The sequence below is a fragment of the Ascaphus truei genome, chromosome 4 (assembly GCF_040206685.1).
Source record: "Ascaphus truei isolate aAscTru1 chromosome 4, aAscTru1.hap1, whole genome shotgun sequence".
NCBI classification, from domain to species: domain Eukaryota; kingdom Metazoa; phylum Chordata; class Amphibia; order Anura; family Ascaphidae; genus Ascaphus; species Ascaphus truei.
In genome coordinates this window covers 48,088,273-48,111,236 of record NC_134486.1, presented here as the reverse complement: position 1 = coordinate 48,111,236, position 22,964 = coordinate 48,088,273, and the positions used below count along the sequence as shown (strand labels likewise).

At 46.1% G+C, this 22,964-nt stretch overlaps 1 protein-coding gene across 2 annotated transcripts in view; it reads left to right on the top strand.

Annotated features, from left to right (window-relative positions):
- The window catches only part of UBR2 (ubiquitin protein ligase E3 component n-recognin 2), a 95,091-nt gene that overhangs the window by 20,794 nt on the left and 51,333 nt on the right, over positions 1-22,964 (top strand). The window contains exons 10-18 of one of the 2 annotated variants that reach the window (XM_075595727.1): positions 522-610; positions 2,363-2,461; positions 6,005-6,168; positions 7,007-7,106; positions 11,035-11,163; positions 13,122-13,305; positions 19,104-19,165; positions 19,380-19,490; positions 21,413-21,478. In XM_075595727.1, the coding sequence (XP_075451842.1) occupies positions 522-610; positions 2,363-2,461; positions 6,005-6,168; positions 7,007-7,106; positions 11,035-11,163; positions 13,122-13,305; positions 19,104-19,165; positions 19,380-19,490; positions 21,413-21,478 (1,004 nt within the window). Of the gene's footprint in view, positions 1-521; positions 611-2,194; positions 2,294-2,362; positions 2,462-6,004; positions 6,169-7,006; positions 7,107-11,034; positions 11,164-13,121; positions 13,306-19,103; positions 19,166-19,379; positions 19,491-21,412; positions 21,479-22,964 lie in introns of both variants that reach the window. The other variant, XM_075595728.1, reaches the window with a different exon arrangement.

Genomic DNA, 22,964 nt, shown 5'->3' with positions numbered 1-22,964 from the left:
GTATTTAGTTCTTTTTTTTAAAATTTATATTCACAGCAAGCAGCTCTTATCCTGTAGATCAGATTCATCTTTTTGATGAGGACGCTAATGGATAATCCAGTAATTCCTGTGATGTTCTGGAGTACACACAAGTCTTGGGCCCGCTTGGTGTACAGCATCTTGCATTACTATGCACAGCACTACATATGTCCGAGTACTAACTAGCATTACAGGTTATCCATCACCTACACTGGCATAAAGGGAGACATTCACTTAACAGTGATGGCAGTTACCGATCTTTCTAACAGCCTGTCAAATAAGTGCACATTGTAAATCGCTAATGGCTTTAGTGGAGAACTCTGTGAGTTTATACTGTGGATAACCTTCTTACACTAAATACAGCAGATAAAAATATATGCCGTAAGCAGAACAGTTCGTTGGTGTCCATTGTTTCACTTATAATGCCTTGACATGCCCCTCAAAGTACTTCAGAGCATTACATTAGGAGTGGGTCCTAAAAACAATTTTGAATGTTGTTGTAGGTGCTAGAAATTGCTATCACCAGCTGTTCATGAGCAGTCTACTAATGGATTTAAAATATAAGAAGCTTTTCGCCCTCCGTTTTGCAAAAGTAAGTTACAGATTCAATCTTGGAAAGCAGAGTGATAATATATCTCGGTTTCATATAAGGACCAGAATCCGGTGTGTGTCCCAGATGGCATCTCAAGTTATGTGTAGATGTGCAAACACCACTTTACTTCTTACAAAAAAGGCTCTGGGTTTGAGTGCACGAACAGTCCTTAAAATGTTTCTTCCACCGTCGAGCTGGACTGGACCCAGCAAACAATACCATTTAGATGCTATGGTTTATTCCATCCACACATTTTCACGTTCATACCTTGTGCTCTTATGCCTCTTGTATAAGAATACAATCATAGCAATTACGGGAAAGTGAGATATTGTTGTACTTACCACTATTGCGATTATATTGTCGCATTATTATGGGCTTTTTTAGGGACGGGCTGCACGCTATATCAGGGGTGGCCAACTCCATTCCTCAAGGGCCACCAACAGGTCAGGTACGAGGAATATCCCTGCTTCAGCACAGGTGGCTGAATCAGTGGCTGTCAAAGACTGCATCACCTGTGCTGAAGCAGGGGTATTCTGAAGACCTGTTGATGGCCCTTGAGGCCCCGTCTCCCCCGGCACTACAGTATTATATAGTTTCTTGAAAAAATGTACCTGTTGCGAGAGGAATAGGGTACTTCTGTTTCTTGGTTCAATTGATGCAAAAGGATGATGATGATGATGATGAATCTAAACGATCATGTGACTCAAGAAATACTTGTATTCACCTCAGAAAATGTACAGCAAATATCAAGAATTTAAACGTCAAATCACATGTTATTTTATATCTACATAACACCAGCTCTGTCATTTCTAACACAAGTATAAGGACAATTTAATATTCAAGTAATTGACATGGTACGAGCACAAGATATGTGGGAGAGGCACCCCAACCCAAAAGTGCCACAATCTAGGACATTTGGTCGCAGCTGTTTTGCCGCAACCATGTGACCGCCGGCGTTTAGCCACAAGTGACCCTGCCGCAGGCACACTCGGCCGCCTCGCAGCAGAGATAAGTTCCTAACCGTAGCCCTATCCCTGAAGCCCCCTAATGCTACCTCCTTCCCTAAAACCCCATACCCTAGCCGCTAAGACCCCTAAAAGTAACCCTGTACCCTAACCGCTAAGCCCCTAAAGTTAACCCTGTACCCTAACCGCCAAGCCCCTAAAATTAACCCCCTACCCTAACCGCTAAGCCCCAAAAGTTAACCCTGTACCCTAACCGCTAAGCCCCTAAAATTAACCCCCTACCCTAAAACTTGCCTTATAATTGAAGCGGTTGGCGGCAGAGGGTCCCTCTGAGGCCAAACGTCGGCGGGCATTTGGTCACGGCGAGACGGCGGTGACCAAACATCCCATTCCGAAAGTGCCAAGTCTCATCAATCTGATTGGTGGACAATTGCACATTAAGTACATTCCTCCGGTGTTTCCACGCACCGCAGTTACAACCTATCACTCCTCCACCGACCAATGTAAAGTTGGGGACAATAGATGGAACAGCAGACGTGATCCCTTTATAGCTGGAGGGTTAAGGAATCGTATATACGGCCAGTGTGGATTAGAGGTGAATTTCCCCCTTGTTGTTTAGAATTACCAGCAGTTGCAGAGAGATTTTTTGGAGGATGATCACGAGCGAGCAGTGTCGGTGGCTGCTCTGTCTGTCCAGCTCTTCACTGTGCCCACTCTGGTGAGTAAATGACCATTTTTTTTAACTGACAGTAGCCGCCCCTTGTCTTTCTTACCTTCCTCTCACTAGAACTATGAGCGACTGCAGAGTGATTTTGTGAAAGACGACCACGACAGAGAGTTCTCTATCACTGACCTTTCGGTACAGATATTCACAGTGCCTTCCCTTGTAAGTATCAATGAGCGAATGTTTCAGGAGCTGAAAATAAGGCTGCTCGGTTCTGGAGGACCCTCCGGTTCCAATCATGTAACAAATAAATAATGGTGGTTAGGGATTGCTACTCAGGCAATTCCGTATCATCATCAGATCGACACTATTGTAATACAATTGAAGAACTGACTAAGAAACCTTGCATATATTCTCCATTAAAATGATTTAAACTGTAATGCGGGCAACCGGTTTCGGCAGCACATCCTCCGTCGCAAACGTTGCTCTCCTAGCGTTAGAACTCGGTGCCGGCTATATACACTATGAATAGAAACACTCTGCATGCTAACAATTCAATATCTTTACAGTATATGAAATATAGTCTATGAAATGACAAACTTTAAATAAAATCAAAATAAAAGGGAGGGGGGAAAAAAAGCCCCACACCATTTACAAACTCTAATTAAACTAAATGCACTTAAAGCTGGGAGGGGAAGGGGCTGTCACTTTGGAGATGCTTCCTACATTAGAAACATTAAACATATTAAAAATATCTTTAAAACATTCATTTTTTTTTTTTTAAATGTATATTCTCATAGTGCAGAACTGATTTATTAAAAAAAAAACACATGTAGGATATTGGTTGAATGGCTGCTTTACTGTTCCTAACGTTTAAATCCAATGTATCTCATGTCATAGTAAATGTTTGTACGATTTAGGCGGGGTGTTTAGGGCACACGCTTGCTTCCCAGAGGCGCTCTCTTTTCCTGGTGGCTGCTATGTGCTCTCTCATTGACAATACAAGGGCAACCACACTCTGTGAGTCTGACAGGAGGGAGAGAAGGGACAAAGGGAAGAGCAGCTGCTACAAGAGAGGGGGAAAGAGTGACTGTTGTGAGAGAGGAGAAAGAGGGGGGGGAAGAGTGGCTGCCGTGTGAGAGGGGGAAGAGTGGCTGCCGTGTGAGGGGGAAGAGTGGCTGCCGTGTGAGAGGGGGAAGAGTGGCTGCCGTGTGAGAGGGGGAAGAGTGGCGAGAGAGAGAGAGGGGGGGAAGAGTGGCGAGAGAGAGGGGGAAGAAGAGAGAGAGAGAGAGAGAGAGAGAGAGATGGCTGCTGCTGCTGTGTGAGAGAGGGGTGGGGGGAAGAGCGGCTGCTGCTGTGAGAGAGGGGTGGGGGGGGAAGAGCGACTGCTGTGAGGTGGAGAGTGGAAGCAGCAACAGCGAGAGAGAGGAAGAAAGAGCAGCTGCTGCTGCAAGGGAAGAGCGACTTCAAGAGAGGTGGAGCTGCTGAGAGAGGGGGAGCTGCTGTGAGTGGGGAAGAGAGGGAGCTGCTGTGAGTGGGGGAGAGAGGGGGAGCTGCTGTGAGTGGGGGAGAGAGGGGGAGCTGCTGTGAGTGGGGGAGAGAGGGGGAGCTGCTGAGGGGGGAAGAAAGGGGGAGCTTCTGTGAGTGGGGGAGAGGGGGAACTGCTGTGAGTGGGGGAGAGAGGGGGAGCTGCTGAGAGGGGGAGCTGCTGAGAGCTGCTGAGAGTGGGGGAGAGAGGGGGAGCTGCTGTGAGTGGGGGAGAGAGAGGGGGAGCTGCTGTGAGTGGGGGAGAGAGAGGGGGAGCTGCTGTTAGTGGGGGAGAGAGAGGGGGAGCTGCTGTGAGTGGGGGAGAGAGGGGGAGCTGCTGTGAGTGGGGGAGAGAGAGGGGGAGCTGCTGTGAGTGGGGGAGAGAGAGGAGGAGCTGCTGTGAGTGGGGGAGAGAGAGGGGGAGCTGCTGTGAGTGGGGGAGAGAGGGGGAGCTGCTGTGAGTGTGAGAGGGGGAGCTGCTGTGAGTGGGGGAGAGAGAGGGGGAGCTGCTGAGTGGAGAGGCATTTTCCCATTTCACTGACATTTCTTAGAATATATAAGGTATTTTTCTTGCCTGTGATGGGTGACAGATGATGGTAAGCGGACTTGACAGATAAAAACTGTCTTTACAGTAAGTATTACCGAGTGACTGAGTAGAGCTGATGGGTATTCACAGGGCTCTCCGCTGTATTACCAACTTCACAGTACTGTACCTTCACTTGTATTAAGTGATTGTGAGCACCAAATAACCTGCTCTCTCCTCTTACCCCTCTTCCACCCCTCCCTTACAGGGACCCCTCTTCTCCCCCACTTTGCAGGAGACCCCTCTTCTTTCCCTCCCCCCCTTTACAGGGACTCCTCTTCTCCCCCTCCCTTACAGGGACCCCTCTTCTCCCCCACTTTGCAGGAGACCCCTCTTCTTCTCCCCCTCCCTTACAGGGACCCCTCTTCTCCCCCACTTTGCAGGAGACCCCTCTTCTTCCCCCCCCCCTTTACTGGGACCCCTCTCTCTGTGGCTTAATTCATGTAATTGTGTCCTCCTGTGCCTCATTCAGCAGACTAATGGATTTTATGGGGCTGGGACTAGTACAGTGCAGTGCTGCACTAGAAGACCATTATTATTGTGAAACGGCATCCTCAGTTATTTGTCATTATTTTTCGTTTTCCCTGTAAAGCATTTTTTTTTTTAAATGCTAATTTTTTCTTTAAAGCGGCAATCCCCCTTATTTATTTGACATCCTAGGAACCAGGGATTCCCCGGAACTGAACGCCACAATTTTCAACTCCCGGGATTCTCTATTCCCAAGATACTTTCCGGTTTAGTTACCGGGCTTACATCTCCAGGAGAAACAAAATGGCTGCCACACCTTGGTTAGAACTTCGTATTGAATGGTCATGTACATCCCCTATAAAAAAATAAACTAGGCAGTAATGCCAGTAACTTGCCCAGCATGGATCTCGAAAACCAAGGGTGTGGGTGGGCCCTGGAGCTGAAAATTGCGCAGTTCGGCTCCGGAGGGCCCCCTGGTTTCCATCTTGTAAAAAAAACAAGGGAGAGGTTAGTTAGGGAGGATTGCTGCTTTAACGTTTCTTAAGGTTTTTACCTTTTTTATACTGTAGCTCCCCTGGGAACTCTCTTATATTAGTCAGACCTCTCTTCTAACACACAAGCGAGAGGATACGGATATCTCAAACAACTCATATTGGATTACTCTGCACCCTAAAGAAGTACGTTTGGTGCCAATTTTGGAGGCTGCGCTTTAACCCTTTCCCTGCTGGTGAGGCCTGCAGTGCAGTTTAAGCTTAATTTAAACAACATTACAAGTCCTCCAAGTGAGTCGGGCCTTACCGTACCCTTGCATGCGTGGTGTTTCAAGCAACCGGGGATGAGTATTAAAGGAATGAAGGCTCCTTTTTTACAAGATGTTTTGGATAGCGTTTTGCATGCGGACACGTGATCATGGAAATCTACGCTGCTTCGTTTTTTGTTGTTGTTTTTTTTTTTAACCATTTCACTGGCAGAGGAGTTGCGCAAGGCGTTGCAGGCCCCTTCGGGCAGCTAGAGGGTTAATTTAACCATTGGTTACTGGAACGGTGTGTTGTCCTTTCCTCCAGCACTGAATAGGCCAAAGGAAAATTAGAGGTGCATCACCATACGGGGCATGTATTCATAACATCTCAATTCTGTGCTTTTGCTTGTTCAATTTAATAAAGATTGAACTTTTTGATTTGTTTTAGGCTCGAATGTTGATAACAGAGGAGAATCTGATGACCACGATAATAAAGACCTTCATGGACCACTTGAGACACAGGGACATCCAGGGCAGGTTTCAGTTTGAAAGATACACAGCACTGCAGGCTTTCAAGTTCAGGCGGGTCCAGAGCCTGATTTTGGATTTGAAGTGAGTATCCCCATGACGAGCCCTGAAAAGAAACAGAGTCATTAAAGAGGCAATCCAAGGCGGCAAGTATTCTTTAGATAACGTTAATTTAAGCTCCGAGGAACCCTACTTCCAGAGATACTTACCTGCTGGTTGCTTCTCTCCTTGGCTACCAGGGATCCCAATGTGTCTGCTGTTCTGAGATCTCAGGCCTTGCGGGCCAATAGGAAGCTGTGATGTCATCGCTGCGGCTTCCTATTGGCCCATGTGACGCGGGAGCTTCAAACTTGAAAGCCCTGCTTGCTGAGCCAGAGCAGCTACCGGCACCTACTTTAGAGACAAGTATCGCTGGAAGTATGGGGTCTCCGGAGCTGAAATTAATGGGGTTCAGCTCCATAGACCCCCTGCTTCTATTCTTTAAAAAAATCGTCTGCTTGGATTGCTCCTTTAAAATGCTTCATACATCCTGTTTATTGATGTGTGCTCGAGCGCGCTGAATAATTTGGGACCTTGATAGCACTTCTGTGCAATGTAAATGTTTTTTTCTGTACATACATTACACCTTCAGAAATAACATGCTTTGTGTGGTTCCTTTTCTTGCTTGAGATGTGAGCTCAGACCTCTTGAATTTAGCACTTGATGATCAAATGCTTATATCTCAATCCCAGAATGGAAACGGTGTATTGTATGTGGTTGAAGCCATTATTCCATACTTCATACTCTTAGAAATGTAGCAGCTATCAATGTACATTAGACATAGTACAGTGGTGCTAGGGACAACAGGCAAGTGTTTATCATTTTAGAGCTTAACTTTTTCACATAAGTGGCTTCTGTAATCTGGATGTTTTTTTTCCTACAGGTATGTTCTAATAAGCAAACCGCCGGAATGGTCCGATGCTTTACGGTGCAAATTTCTAGAAGGTTTTGATGTCTTCCTAGAGTTATTAAAATGCATGCAGGTATGTGCAGAAGGTGAAGGGGGGTTTTAATTTCAAGAGTAGTAGCATTATATATCTTATACTATATTAGTGAAAGCACTGTATGCCTGCATGCATGCATGCCAGCCTGCCTGCCTGCTGGATGTCCGGTGTCCCTAGGGGAAATCTCATTGGTCCCTTGGGCCGCCCCCGCACACCTCTCATTGGCCTGAGGCGGAGTGACGGCCCAAAGGACACACAGGGACACAAACACACACACAGGGACACAAACACACACAGGGACACACACAGGGACACACACAGGGACACACACAGGGACACACACACACACACACACACACACACACACACACACACACACACACACACACACACACACACACACTCTCTCACACACACACAGGGACACAGGGACACACACACACACAGTAGGGGGGGGGTGTACATTAGCAGCATTGTATAACCCGGGGGGGGGGGGGGGGGGCTCACATACCCGCCTCCGCCTCTTCCTCCCCGAAATCAGCCTCCACACCCGCGCGCACGTCCTCCTCTCCCCGTGTCTCCCGCGCTTTCAAACACCCCCCCCCCCCCCCCCCCCCCGGCGCCGCTACAGTCAGCGGAGGAGCGAGTGCCCGGGACACAGCGGGGGAGCGGCCACAACAAGCTGCCTCCCGCCTCAGTTCCACGTGGGAGCGGCCGGACAGGTGAGTGAGCGGCCTTCACCCACCCCTCACCCCCCTTCAAATCACCTCCCCTCCACCCCCCCCCCCCCCCCCCCCGGCGCCGCTACAGTCAGCGGAGCGAGCGAGCGCCCGGGACACAGCGGGGGAGCGGCCACAACAAGCTGCCTCCCGCCTCAGATCCACGTGGGAGCGGCCGGACGGGTGAGGGAGCTGCCGGACGGGTGAGTGAGCGGCCGGACGGGTGAGGGAGCGGCCTTCACCTCCCCTCACCCCCCTTCCCCTCACCCACCCCTCACCTCCCCTCCCCTCACCCACCCCTCACCTCCCCTCCCCTCACCCACCCCTCACTCCACTTCCCTTCCACCTCCCTCCACCCCCCCTTCACCTCCCCTTCACCTCCCCTCCACCCCCCCCTTCACCTCCACCCCCCTTCACCTCCCCTTCACCCCCCCCACCTCCCCTTCACCCCCCACCTCCCCTTCACCCCCCCCCTTCACCTCCCCTCCACCCCCCCTTCACCTCCCCTCCACCCCCCCCCTTCACCTCCCCTCCACCCCCCCTTCACCTCCCCTCCACCCCCCCCCTTCACCTCCCCTCCACCCCCCCCCCTTCACCTCCCCTCCACCCCCCCCTTCACCTCCCCTCCACCCCCCCCTTCACCTCCCCTCCACCCCCCCCTTCACCTCCCCTCCACCCCCACCCTTCACCTCCCCTCCACCCCCACCTTCACCCCCCCTTCACCTTCCCTTCACTCCCCCCTTACAACCTCCCACCACCTCCTCACCACCTCCACCCCCCTTCCCACCTCCCCCACCCATGTGTACACACACACACACACACATGTGTACACACACACATGTGTACACACACACATGTGTACACACACACATGTATATACACACACATGTATATACACACACATGTATATACACACACATGTATACACACACACACACATGTATACACACATACACATGTATACACACACACACATGTATACACACACACACACACACACACACTTATACACACACACACACATACAATGTATACACACAAACATGTATACACACACACAAACATGTATACACGTGTATACACACACGTGTATACACACACACGTATACACACACACAATATATACATACACACAATGTATACACACACGTGTATACACACACGTGTATACACACACACACATGTGTATACACACACACGTGTATACACACACACGTGTATACACACACGTGTATACACACACACACGTGTATACACACATGTGTATACACACACATGTGTATACACACACATACGTGTATACACACACACGTGTATACACACACACGTACACATACACACACACGTACACATACACACACACACACATGTATACACACACACACATACAATGTATACACACAAACATGTATACACACACACACACCCCAGCACCACCACATCAGCACACCGGTATGCCCCCCCAGCACACTGGCATTCTCGGCTCCCCGCCATTCCCAGCCCCCATCAACACCATCAGCACCCACACATCGCCACCTTTGCACCTCCCCCATCGGCACACCCACATCCGCACCCCCACATCAGCACCAAACCCTCCCAAATCAGCACACCAATACAATCACCATCAGTACAGCCACAGCAGCACTACCACCGCACATGGGCCGCGTGGACCACTCCCCACCCAAATGCCACACCCACACCACAAACATCCCGGGCAACGCCGGGGCTCTCAGCTAGTATATATATATATATCTCCTTTACATCTACAGAATACGGGTGTAAAGAAAATACTTGTGAGCACATTCACATGCCTGAGACAGGTCTGCAAACCTTGTCTTTCCCCATTATCTCTTGTATACAGTGCTTCCACTGCAGCTGGGGATTCTGGGTAACGGCATGCAAATGAGCACACAGTGTGTGGCTTTTTGCTTCTTGTCCATGTTAACATGGCATAAGCTTGTGGGGGATCCATGTTGAAATGGACAATAAACAAAACGTGACACATTGTTGTCCAAAAAAATGAAGGGAACTAGGAATTTGATTGTGCTAGAGATCTAGTATTGGTTATGTCCATATTATAGTGTCTTTTAGCCTCTTACTCAAGGTAAAGACATTTTTACTTTGCCTTCCACAGGGCCCAAGGTTTGAGAGAGCTTATAGTCAAGCTGAATGTGCACAGGGCAGGGGTGCTCAACTTCAGTCCTCAAGCCCCCCCAACCCCCGCCCTAACAGGCCAGGTTTTCGGGATATCCCAGTTTCAGCACTGGTTGCTCAATCAGTCCCAGCTTTACCACAGGTGGCTCAATCAATCCCTGCTTCAGCACATTTGGATCAATCAGAGGCTCCGTCTCTGACCACCTGTGCTGAAGTTGGGATATCTTCTTGAGGACTGGAGTTGAGCTGAAATGGCGTAGTGCAGCCACCTCAAGCTTGTATATACCTGTTCTGTTCGGACGCTGTATTAGATCAAGGACAATATGAGCTTTACTAGTGCTGCCCACTTTGCCTTCCATCCCCAAGGGACCACCACGAAGCTTGAATCTCACTGATTCATCTTAGAATTTTTATGTTGGCCGATGAAGCAGACATTCCCAAAATCGACGCCCTTCCACATTATTATTAGGCGTAAATATTATTAGGGACATTTTTGCTAAGACAGGTCCATGTTGTACAAAAAGCTTTATAAATAAGATCTGGAGGTTCCATTTGGTGTATGTGTGCGGTGTTCTAATGTGTGCGGTGTTCTAATGTGTGCGGTGTTCTAATGTGTGCGGTGTTCTAATGTGTGCGGTGTTCTAATGTGTGCGGTGTTCTAATGTGTGCGGTGTTCTAATGTGTGCGGTGTTCTAATGTGTGCGGTGTTCTAATGTGTGCGGTGTTCTAATGTGTGCGGTGTTCTAATGTGTGCGGTGTTCTAATGTGTGCGGTGTTCTAATGTGTGCGGTGTTCTAATGTGTGCGGTGTTCTAATGTGTGCGGTGTTCTAATGTGTGCGGTGTTCTAATGTGTGCGGTGTTCTAATGTGTGCGGTGTTCTAATGTGTGCGGTGTTCTAATGTGTGCGGTGTTCTAATGTGTGCGGTGTTCTAATGTGTGCGGTGTTCTAATGTGTGCGGTGTTCTAATGTGTGCGGTCCAATTCCATGCACTGTAGTGTGCAGCGGCACTGCAGAACAAGGCTTGGTACGGCCCTCTGGGCAGCAGAGGTGATACCCTGCTGTTGTACATATATCTTGTTTTTATTTCTCAAGGGGATGGACCCAATAACTCGGCAGGTAGGCCAGCATATTGAGATGGAGCCGGAGTGGGAGGCGGCTTTCACCTTACAGATGAAACTAACACACCTCATTTCAATGATGCAAGACTGGTGCTCCACCGATGTAAGTACTGGCCCCTTTCAATATGACCACCATGTAGTACATTTACCGCTAATGTATGCCGTCAGCAACTATTAGGTAGCAGAGCAGTTGATGTCTTGATATGCAGTAGCACTGCCAGCAAATACTGCAGTTAATATAGTAGAACGCAGTGGTGGCCAGCTCCAGTCCTCTAGGGCTACCAACAGGCCAGGTATTGGTGATATCCCTGCTTCAGTACAGGTGTCTCAATCAGTGGCTCAGTCATTCTAACTGAGCCACCTGTGCTGAAGCAGCGATATCTTTCAAACCTGGGCTGTTGATGGCCCTTGAGGACTGGAGTTGTTGCCCACCCCTGTAGTAGAGCAATAAATCACATCTATGCTAAAACAAACGTCCTTTTTTACATACCTGAAGCGCATAAAAGTAGTTTCTCAGAATGAGATGGAGCTGGTAGAGGTTTTAAATCCAATTGTCTTCCTTAGGGCATGGTCAGCGCTTAGCCGCTGACCCGCGCTCACGCGTGTCAGTGAGCCCCTGCAGCCACAATGAGAGCGGCTTTAGCAGGGGCTCGCGCACGCTTCCGCAGGCATGCGGAAGCGTAGCCGACACTCAAATTTTAGTTTACGCGCGCAGGGCTGGTCACGTAAGCGGTTCGCCCAATGAGGGCGAACCAGCTCCGTGACATCACTGGCCCGCCCATAGTCACGCCCCCGGACGGCGCGCATAGTAAGGCCAGGGAAAGCACCCGCTTTCCCTCAGCCTCTGCGCGCCTCCGCACGGGCTTAGTGTCTATGGACTCGGCCTAAGACACCATATCCATGCTTTCATACCCCTCTAGGGGGCAGATCCATCAAGCTCCGATGATGGTAACCGCAGGATCGCTGGTGATACTCTGCATCGGAGCTTCATGAATACCGGAGTATGACTTTTGTGTAGGATTTAGTTCCTCCATAACTTTTGTCACGTTCAAAGCAGCGCGTATTGTACAATCCCTAAAATCTGCCATTTCCTTTCTTTGTCAATTAGGAAATGATAATATCTATTCCATCCTAGTATTTCTAACATCCATTCACTTCCGCACTGGCAGCACTGTGTGCAGTGTGATTTCCCTGTACTAGAGGTTTGAATGTCTGAAGCTGCAAGCACACGGCATGTTTCATGGTTAAACGGCTCTTGCTTAATAGCTTGGGTATCAGGTAGCCGAAAATTCCTTTGAATGATCATACAATCCAGCCTGTAACAATGGGACATTACCCATATCCAACTATTCGTTATTTTTGTAATTGTACAATGAATAGATGTTCTCCTTTGTTACTTGGTGTGACTTTCAATGATCTCCCCCCCCCCCCCCCCTGGTCAGTATGGTACTCTTCAGTCCAGCAGCACAGGCAGTCATGTAATACGGAGGTAGCATTACAATTAAGGAGTCCCGTTTTCTGTGTTAAAATCTGTATTTATTTATTTATTTTTTGTGTGTGTTCTGTGTTTTTCACTTTATGAAAAAAAAATCTAGGTTTATCGGTGTAAAAATGACAGAAAATTCGCACACTTGAATTTGGTGTTTATCGGTGCACTTATTTTTAGTTTCCACGCTCCCCGGTGACGCCTTTGTCTCCTACCTGTGGGATGGGCTGTCACAAGACGTGGCATTTAATAGGATAGGATGCTTAATATCTGGTGTTGATCGGTTTTAACCTAAAACCGTAACCCCTAATTATAATGTTGAACAATGAGTACAAGATGTAGCTTTATGGGGGGATGGCAGGAGGGGGGGCGGGGAATACTATGCTTTTTCTGTCCCTTTATTCAGTATTTTTGTAACCCTTTAGGGTTAAAATATATTTATATTTTTTACTCTGTTATTTTAGCAATAAAATTAGCTGATTACATAGCACTATATGGCCAGTGTAAAAATGTTATTTGGATAGTGTAAATCTGGGTTAGTATAAGTTACCTTATTTATATTGTTTCTTTTGTAGGAAAGAGTACTCATTGAAGCTTACAAGAAGTGCCTTATTGTTTTGATGCATTGTCACAGTGGTTTTACTGATGGCGAGCAGCCCATTACTCTGAGTATTTCTGGCCATACAGTGGAGACGATCCGATACTGCGTCTCCCAGGAGAAGGTCAGCATTCACCTTCCCGTTTCACGCCTCCTGGCAGGTAAGAGCTGTGACTCCATGCTGTCTTCTCCTCGTTTTACTTTCACTTCTCGCTACAACGCGGTAGTCGGACTTCTACATTTCTTTGTGTTTCAACTTGTAATAAGCTGGGCTGCTACATTTTCTTTTTATTCTTACCCTTTTGCCAATCTAATAAATATTTTTTTTTTGTCATTGTATGTATGCCATTATTTATTTTATTATTGACGTATATGCTGTTTTTTTGTTAATCACACACTACAATAAGCGCTGCAAGCTTATAGGGGATTGATATCACACTTGTTATAGAGACAAACTCGCATAGATAAAAGGAAACACTCTTATCCAGACATCTCTATGCCTCCGTAGACCATCTACCTTGCTCTCTCAAGTACTGGGATGTGTTTTGTAGAGCTATCTGAAGTCCTTTTTTGGACCCCGTCAGCGAATATCCTCTGGTAATCCTTCTAGAAATAATGTATCATAAACGTATTTTATTTTGTTGACTATAGATGAGAAGTATAGACCATACATCTCTTCTTCTTCACACTTTGCAATCTAGTTTTAGAGCAGAAATCCCCACCTTGTTTTTGACGGGATGGGATGCGGGGTCCCCTGGAGCCGAACCCCGCTATTTTCAGCTCTGGGGATCCGGTTCCTGACATACTGGTGAAATTACTGGGTTGAAAACTCCCTCTTGGGAAAAGAATATGGCTGCGGGCCAAGCCGCAACATCATTGGTTGGGGCTTCTTAGTGACAATAGCCAAGAAATGGACAGGCTCGTGATGTTGCAAAAGGAGCAGAAGCCAGTACATAATTAATGACTCTCAGGCACTCTCCTGAACACTATGAAAAAATATAGGAGTACATTTGTGAATATTTTGAGGCTACATTTAAAAATGCATGTATCCTGATCATAGTGATCGGAAGAGGAAGTTGTAGAATTTCATCCAGTAAGGGTTTTACAAACGGGATAGAGCAGTTTGGTGGGAGAACAGGGGGACACATGAAAGTAAACAGGTGAGACAAATGGGGAACCAAAGTGTTGAGTGCTGGTTAATCCAGAGCTTGAAAATCTGTTGTTGGAGTATATGCTCAAAGAATTAGATTAATCATCACTTGAGTCTAAGCGCAAAGTTCATCTTTCCTGTCTTGCCTTCAAATACTTTCTGGGCAAGCTACCCATCTATCTGAACAAGCTCCTCACCCCTTCCACATGCAGCACTTATCACCTGAGATCTGACTCCAAAAGACTGTTCATGGTCCCAAGGTTCAGCAAAGTATCCGGCCGCTCCTCCTTCTCTTACCGTGCACCCCAAAACTGGAACAATCTACCGGAGACTCTCACATCCTCCACCAGTCTAAGTTCTTTCAAAACTAAAGCTGTCTCACATTTTCATCTGGTCTGTAACTGTTTCATACGCCTATAATATATATTATCTCTAACTGTGCATGCTATGTCTTGTATATAACGTATATCCTGTTCACTTATGTAACTGTATTTGTAACCATGTATTATTTGTTATCATAACTCTGTGCCCAGGACATACTTGAAAACGAGAGGTAACTCTCAATGTATTACTTCCTTTTAAAACATTTTATAAATAAAATAAATATGCTACCAATGTAAATGATTAAGTAGGCAAGTCTTGTGTGTAGTGTCACATTTCGTATATGGCAAAAGACTCAAAGCTGGGTGTGAAATATAGGCATGGAAAAAACATTCTCCTGATCACGTAGAAGTAAGGTGAGAGCTCTGCTCTTGCAGTTTAGTGCAAATCCAGTGCTAAAAGTGGCTTCATTGTCCTGTTCCACGCAGGATGGTTAAACTAACCACAAGAGAATGAAAGAAGTCATGGGGAGTTAATGATCAAGGCGATCATGGATGGAATGAATGGCAACATACTGGGATTAGGGTTGTGGTATGAGGTCTGCATGTTAAGAGGAGGAACGCAAAGACCAGGTCGAAGAAAAGAGTGGAACAGCTGTAACGATCAGAAGGGAGGGCAGATTGCATGGAGTGAAAATAACAGATTGAAACGTTATCAATAAGTCGGCTGCAGAACAAATAAATATAGCACCAAATGTACTAAATTGTGCTAAACACATTACAGCCTATTTATTTCATTTTGGGGTAATGTTCACAAAGACATTTCAACTAGTGAATTACCTTTTATTATAACGGAATGTGTACGAGTAGTCCTTTATTATAGTGTCGTTTTGCGTGTAATAATTAGTGTAATATTTATTCCCTTTATACTGCATATTTATCTAACTTACGGTTCCTAGTAGAAAGCACGCAATGTTTGCTACATGTTCTGTTTGTGTAGAAGAGCAGAGGTGGCCAACTCCAGTCCTCAAGGGTCACTAACAGGTCAAGTTTTCAGGATATCCCTGCTTCAGCACAGGTGGTGCAGTCTGCGACTGAGGCACTGATTGAGCCACCTGTGCTGAAGCTGGGATATCCTTAAAACCTGACGTGTTGGTTTCCCTTGAGGATTGGCGTTGCCCACCCCTGGTGCAGATGGTCCTCCATAAGAACCACCTACGTTCTTTTACTGGGCAAAACAGGATACATGTGGCTCCTACTTATTTCTGGGGGTGTCCTAGATCCTTATTTAATGCTCCTAAAGGTTAATGTGCGATCTGTTCTTATAGCTCATGTACAACAATCGCATGAAACACTCAAGGACATATTTGTTCTGTTGCTACAATTTATATCCGCGCCCTTCCAATTATTTCTGCAGGCGTACAAATGTTGTGCATAAAGGGAAATAAGCGCATTGAATTGTTGAACGGTTGTGTGTTGGGTGGAATAGCCTGTCAGAGAGAGAATATGTTTTATAAAAACCTCTTGGAAGGATTTAGGTTACAATCCCATTAATCCTTAGCCTCAGAAACACATTAGCGCACTAGGTGTCCTGGCACAGAGCCATGAGCGGCTGCATCAAGTAAGCAAGTTTCTCAGTCGCATAGTCTGATATTATTATGAACCTATCTAATGCTGGATTTCATTTTAACACATTGCTTTGTATTTATTAAAATACTACTGCAAACTGATGGGACTTTGCTTAACAGGGTGATGTTACTAGCAGGTGTGGCTACTAGCAGGATGTCCCACATCTGTAGGCAGGCAGTGGGTGATGGTCTATTATGTAACCAGAAGCTTGATGGTTTGATTGGTCTGATCACTGTGGCAGTTCTTATATTCTAATGTGATTACATAGGGCTGTGGCACACACACACACACTCCCTTTAGATTGGGCAAAATGATATAATACGAATTCTGCTGTTTCAGTGTTGATGTGTTTAAGTTACTGTACTTCTAATGTTTATGTACAGTAGCCCTTTTTTAAACTGTAATAGGATATTGTGACCTCTGACTCTGAGGTTCCTTTCCCATTGACTTGCTATAATATAAAGTAATGTCAGCATGGGATAAATTCGGATCTGATTTGGAGTTTTCAAGGGAGTGTGTAACTTTTAGCTTTAGTAACAGTTTTATTTCATATAGCACTTTTCTCCCAATGGGACTCAAAGCGCTTCACTATTACAATATAGCACACGGTACGCAGCACATAGGGTTTTTACAGACAGTGTCTGCCCAGATGAGCTTACAGTCTATATTTTTGGGGCCTGAGACATAGGGAGATTAAAGTAACTTGCCCACGGTCATTATGAGATGGCACCGGGATTTGAACCAGAATCAGTGCCTTTATTCACTGAGCCGCACCTTCCTGTATCATGAGACCTTATAGCAGGACGACAAAATATCTTCTCGGTGCTGAATGCTACACACTTTGGCGGGCATAAGCTGGGAATTTTATTTTACCAATAATGTTGTTATATATTTTCAAAGAACTTTCTATTTGTAATAACCTTTCATATAACATTTTGAACACAATGGGATGACGTTGGGATAATTAAAGAAAAAATGAAGGGAGAAAAGGTAAATAGTTATCAGTTACAGCAAGCAAGCAGTGCCTCTTTGGTGGAGTTTTCCCTTTTAGGTTAAACATTACTTTTATTGAGCTTGTGATGGACAACTAGTAGAAATATCGGGAATATGCTGGCATGGAACATTATTTCCCATTACCTTACCATGCAGCCTGTTAATATTGCAGGTATGAGGCCTCAGCCACGACATGCAGGCCACAGGGTTCAGGCTTGTCATGCGAGGGGTTTTGCTGCTTTCATGCAAGCAGAGTTGTTATATCCTGATGGGCCATATCATGAGTGTCGCTCACTTGCCAAGTTAGGAAGCCAGCAAAGGTGCACCAAGAGAACATGGTCCTTCATTATGAAACCCATAAAGAATCCAGACTGTCTCCATACAAATGAGGGAAGGAGAGAAGACGGCTTGTGCAGTGAGGTTGGAGAGATTTATAGACACAAAGGAGTAGGCTCCAGTCATGAGTTCCTGAACGGTTTCCCTGTAGCCTGCCAACCGTGTTTCTTGCTGCACACGAGCAATAGTTGTGTGCATCACTTTCCTGTAGTGTCTAGGATTGATCCATACAATTGTTCCATTTGGACATTGAAGTGTCATAACTTGCTGTCCTTTTGTAGTAGTATCTGCTGCTTAATCAATTATTTTCAATACTGACTGAGCAGCGAGGGAGTGGTACAGAGCTTCTGTCTAACCACCAGGAGCCTTTTGGACCAGGAAATATTCACCTCTTTTCAGGAGTTTAAAGTAGCAAAAGACAGGAAGATGCCAGTGATGCCACTAGTCACTGTGACCACTGATGATCTCTAAAGAAGTGAGCTGCCCAGCAGCCTCATGGAAGAGGGCAAATGCTCCTGTTGATACCTTTGTCACCATGCAGTTTGGATGTAAGAGCACCACAGTTGTACTACATTACATGCTGGTTCAGAGCACCTCCAGAACAGGGTGTTTATCATAATAGATTGCAGCTTTTAGGTATTTCATTGACATAAACAAGTCATGTCAATATTGTAGTAAACTTTTCCACTAAGGGAATATGGGACTAATGCACTTCATCTGAGACATCCCTTCTGGATATTTTTGATAGGAATACAATTTAAAACTATAATTTCCAGTGTAAAAGAACCATATATATTTGTTTTATCCATATTGGTCCTTTTTATTATGTGGGGAAAACAGAATCAATTTCTGTACCATTTTGTATGAATTTCAGGCAGCCGTTACATTTGTAATGTAATTTCACTTATAGTAAGTCCTGTCACCTCACTTATATTTTACCTGCAAAATGATTGTATTTTCTCCATGATGTTTAATGGTATATTCGCACATTGAGCCGTAAGATTGCTGCTTTGAAGCATAAATATGAAAGTGTAAGGCCTTGTACATAGTAGGCGCGCGCGACGGAGCGTGCTGCTGAGGCGGTCCCTGGCCTGTGGGATCTAGAGGAGGAGACGCGACTGGAAGATGTCCAAGATCAGCTGTGCTTCACAGTTCCTTCCTCACGGGGGCGTGCCCGTGACGTCATGTGAGCGGTTCGCCCTCATTGGCGTAACTGAGCACGTGACCCGGCCAAAGGGCGCCAAAATGAAAGTCTCGCGAAAAAAACGGTTGCGTCGACACTGTCGTGCATGCGCGCGTCTATGGCCGTGCTCATTGCCTTACGACCTTTTGTCTGCAGCGCGCGCACCGTTGCGTTGACAATGGACGTGACCTAACCTGTACCTTTGCTAATTTAACCTGCTCACATTGTAACAGAAATTGTCAAGATTGTTACTCTGTTAAAATATGATGCATGCTCTGGTGATTTACGGAATAAACTGTTGGCTGTTTGGTATATTTTTGCTGAGTTTTTTCCTGCTTTAACTCTTAGGTTTACATTCTTTGCTGAGTAAGAGTGAGGTGGCGTACACGCTTCCAGAGCAACTGCCCTTTGTAAGTATCAGTTTTAGCCTCATTATTGCCTCTGACAATCTATGTAATGCAACCTGTTGCCCATGTATCTGTCAGCCAGTTCATCTTATTGGTTTTTAGTAAATTGGTACTTTGGATCTGCCAACGCACCCCTTAACAGACGCCTGTTGTAGTGTAAAAATCTGCACTTTGTAATGTTGCTGATATGTTGTGTCCGTGTGCTATTTTTACGCAGAGTGAATTAAGCCCACCTATGCTAATTGAGCACCCTCTGCGATGTTTGGTTTTATGCGCTCAGGTGCATGCTGGAATGTGGAGAAGAAATGGATTTTCTCTGGTCAATCAGGTAAGTGACCAACGCACTCTCCCTTGCGGCTTTCATGACATGGTTTGTTGCAGGCTTTCTTAACATTGAATGGATCACAATGATAGTTGAGGGGTGAAAGAGTAACTTGGTGGTAATGTCACTGCCTTTGAAGCTACTGAACCAGGTATCTATCAGCGTTGGCTCCGTGTGACCAAGTCACCTAATCTCCACCAATTTAGATTGTAAGCTGTTCGGGGCAGGGACTCATTTTGGCTGCAAAGTTCTGTGTACAGCGCTGTGTACATTATCAGTGCAATAAGTATGATTATTTATTTACATATGGTATTGTGTACAAGGTTTTAAGACCACAAGTATACATCAAAAGAGGAAATTTGTGAGGTCTTGAAAGTCTGTATACACCTACATCTAGGAAGAAAAAACGAATGGCGCACAGCCAGGGAGCCAGGTGTGGAATAAAAAACTTTTTCTTTATTGCAGCATGGTGAGAGACAAGTTCACCCCCTTGGGGGACAAAGACAAAGACCTCCTACGCGTTTCGGACCAACGGGTCCTTTATCAAGGAGTATAGTGTTATACTCCTTGATAAAGGACCCGTTGGTCCGAAACGCGTAGGAGGTCTTTGTCTTTGTCCCCCAAGGGGGTGAACTTGTCTCTCACCATGCTGCAATAAAGAAAAAGTTTTTTATTCCACACCTGGCTCCCTGGCTGTGCGCCATTCGTTTTTTCTATTGGATGTACCTGGACTCTGGATCCTTCATGACTGGCACGCCAGCAGAGGAACCCTGGAGTTGATGTGAGTGGGGTTTATTGGTTTAGACTGCTATAGTTAAGTCTGACTGCTGTCACTGTGATGCTTACAAGTCTATATTTACCTACCCACTCCCACTGGTATCTCCAGGGTTAATATTTCATTGCCAATATAATTGGATGGAGTTGCCGCGGGTTTGAGCACCCCAACCCTTTCACCTACATCTAGGAAGAAGCATCATGTCTGCCTGTTCAAAGGCCTCACAGCCTGCAATGGAACATGCACAGTAACGCGTGTACAGTTCTGCACTATACAGTATGCCTTGGTATTGTAAGCAATCCCATTTTCATTCACATTTAATGCTATGGAAAGATAACGGGCTCCAGAAGGTATATTTGCCATATCAGTGGTAAAAGTATAGCTGTATTGGTTGGAAAGAATTTGCCTAAACAGCTATGGGACACATTTTGGGAGGAGTAGTTGGACGCCGACTCTGGTTTTCGAAGTGTGAGTTTTAAACAAGTAGGCGTGTTGGATCGGTTGGTATATTTGTTGTGTTTGCAGAGGGGTGGTAAAGTTAGGCTAATAAAAAAAAAAATCCCCTCATCTGATTGGTCTGTCCTTGTTTGGCTCTGATTTGTCTATGTTCCCACAATATACAAGTGGTCCTTCCTCCCTCTGCCTGTAAAGCATCTGCTTGTTCCAAGTGCAGCTGGTATTCTAAGGCCGCGGGCATGGTCAGCGCTTAGCCGCTGAGCCGCGCTCATGCTTGGCAGTGAGCCCCTGCAGCCGCAATGAGAGCGGCTTTAGCAGGTGCTCGCGCATGCTTCCGCAGGCGTGCGGAAGCGTAGCCGACAATCAAATTTTAGTTTATGCGCGCAGGGCCGGTCACGGGAGCGGTTCGCCCAATGAATGCGAACCAGCTCCGTGACGTCACTGGCACGCCCCCCCCCCTTCCCCCCCGACACGCCCCCGGACGGCGCGCAAACTAAGACCAGGGAAAGCACCCGCTTTCCCTCTGCCTCCGCGCGCCTCCGCACGGCTGAAGTCTCTATGGACTCAGCCTAAGTGTGCGTATCAAGCCAGCAGTAGTTTGAACACATATAATCTATATAAGCATATTTTGTTGCTACTGTTTGAAAAATAAATAGTTAAAAATCTTTCATCAATCTTTATTTGTCTTCTTACGCAGATTTATTACTACCGCAATGTAAAATGCCGACGAGAGATGTTTGACAAAGATATTGTGATGCTACAGGTAAACATGTATACACATTCTGTTCTTCTTTCACATGTATACACATTCTGTTCTTCTTTCACATGTATACACATTCTGTTCTTCTTTCACATGTATACACATTCTGTTCTTTCACATGTATACACAGTGTTTTTCTTTCACATGTATACACATTCTGTTCTTCTTTCACATGTATGCACATTCTGTTCTTCTTTCACATGTATACACATTCTGTTCTTCTTTCACATGTATGCACATTCTGTTCTTCTTTCACATGTATACACATTCTGTTCTTCTTTCACATGTATACACATTCTGTTCTTCTTTCACATGTATACACATTCTGTTCTTCTTTCACATGTATACACATTCTGTTCTTCTTTCACATGTATACACATTCTGTTCTTCTTTCACATGTATACACATTCTGTTCTTCTTTCACATGTATACACATTCTGTTCTTCTTTCACATGTATACACATTCTGTTCTTTCACATGTATACACAGTGTTTTTCTTTCACATGTATACACAGTGTTTTTCTTTCACATGTATACACATTCTGTTCTTTCACATGTATATACAGTGTTTTTCTTTCACATGTATTCACATTCTGTTCTTCTTTCACATGTATACACATTCTGTTCTTCTTTCACATGTATGCACATTCTGTTTTTCTTTCGCATGTATACACATTCTGTACATGTTGTAACCTGGTACATAAGGCTGCAAAAAGACAAACTGTGTCCATCTCGTTCAATCTTTGTTACATTCTAACATTATACAGCAGCAGGCACACGTCGCCAATTTTATTGAGCGATTTCTTCTTGTACTTTCCAACACGGTTTTTATTTACAAACATTTAAAATGAAGCTCTCCCCATAGCAGTGTAAAGCGCTGTGTCCAGAGCCCAGAGCAGTGTAAAGCGCAGAGCCCAGAGCAGTTTAAAGCGCTGTGTCCAGAGCCCAGAGCAGTGTAAAGCGCTGTGCGCAGAGCCCAGAGCAGTGTAAAGCGCTGTGCGCAGAGCCCAGAGCAGTGTAAAGCGCTGTGTCCAGAGCCCAGAGCAGTGTAAAGCGCTGTGTCCAGAGCCCAGAGCAGTGTAAAGCGCTGTGTCCAGAGCCCAGAGCAGTGTAAAGCGCTGTGCGCAGAGCCCAGAGCAGTGTAAAGCGCTGTGCGCAGAGCCCAGAGCAGTGTAAAGCGCTGTGCGCAGAGCCCAGAGCAGTGTAAAGCGCTGTGCGCAGAGCCCAGAGCAGTGTAAAGCGCTGTGCCCAGAGCCCAGAGCAGTGTAAAGCGCTGTGTCCAGAGCCCAGAGCAGTGTAAAGCGCTGTGTCCAGAGCCCAGAGCAGTGTAAAGCGCTGTGTCCAGAGCCCAAAGCAGTGTAAAGCCCAGAGCAGTGTAAAGCGCTGTGCGCAGAGCCCAGAGCAGTGTAAAGCGCTGTGCGCAGAGCCCAGAGCAGTGTAAAGCGCAGAGCCCAGAGCAATGTAAAGCGCTGTGCACAGAGCCCAGAGC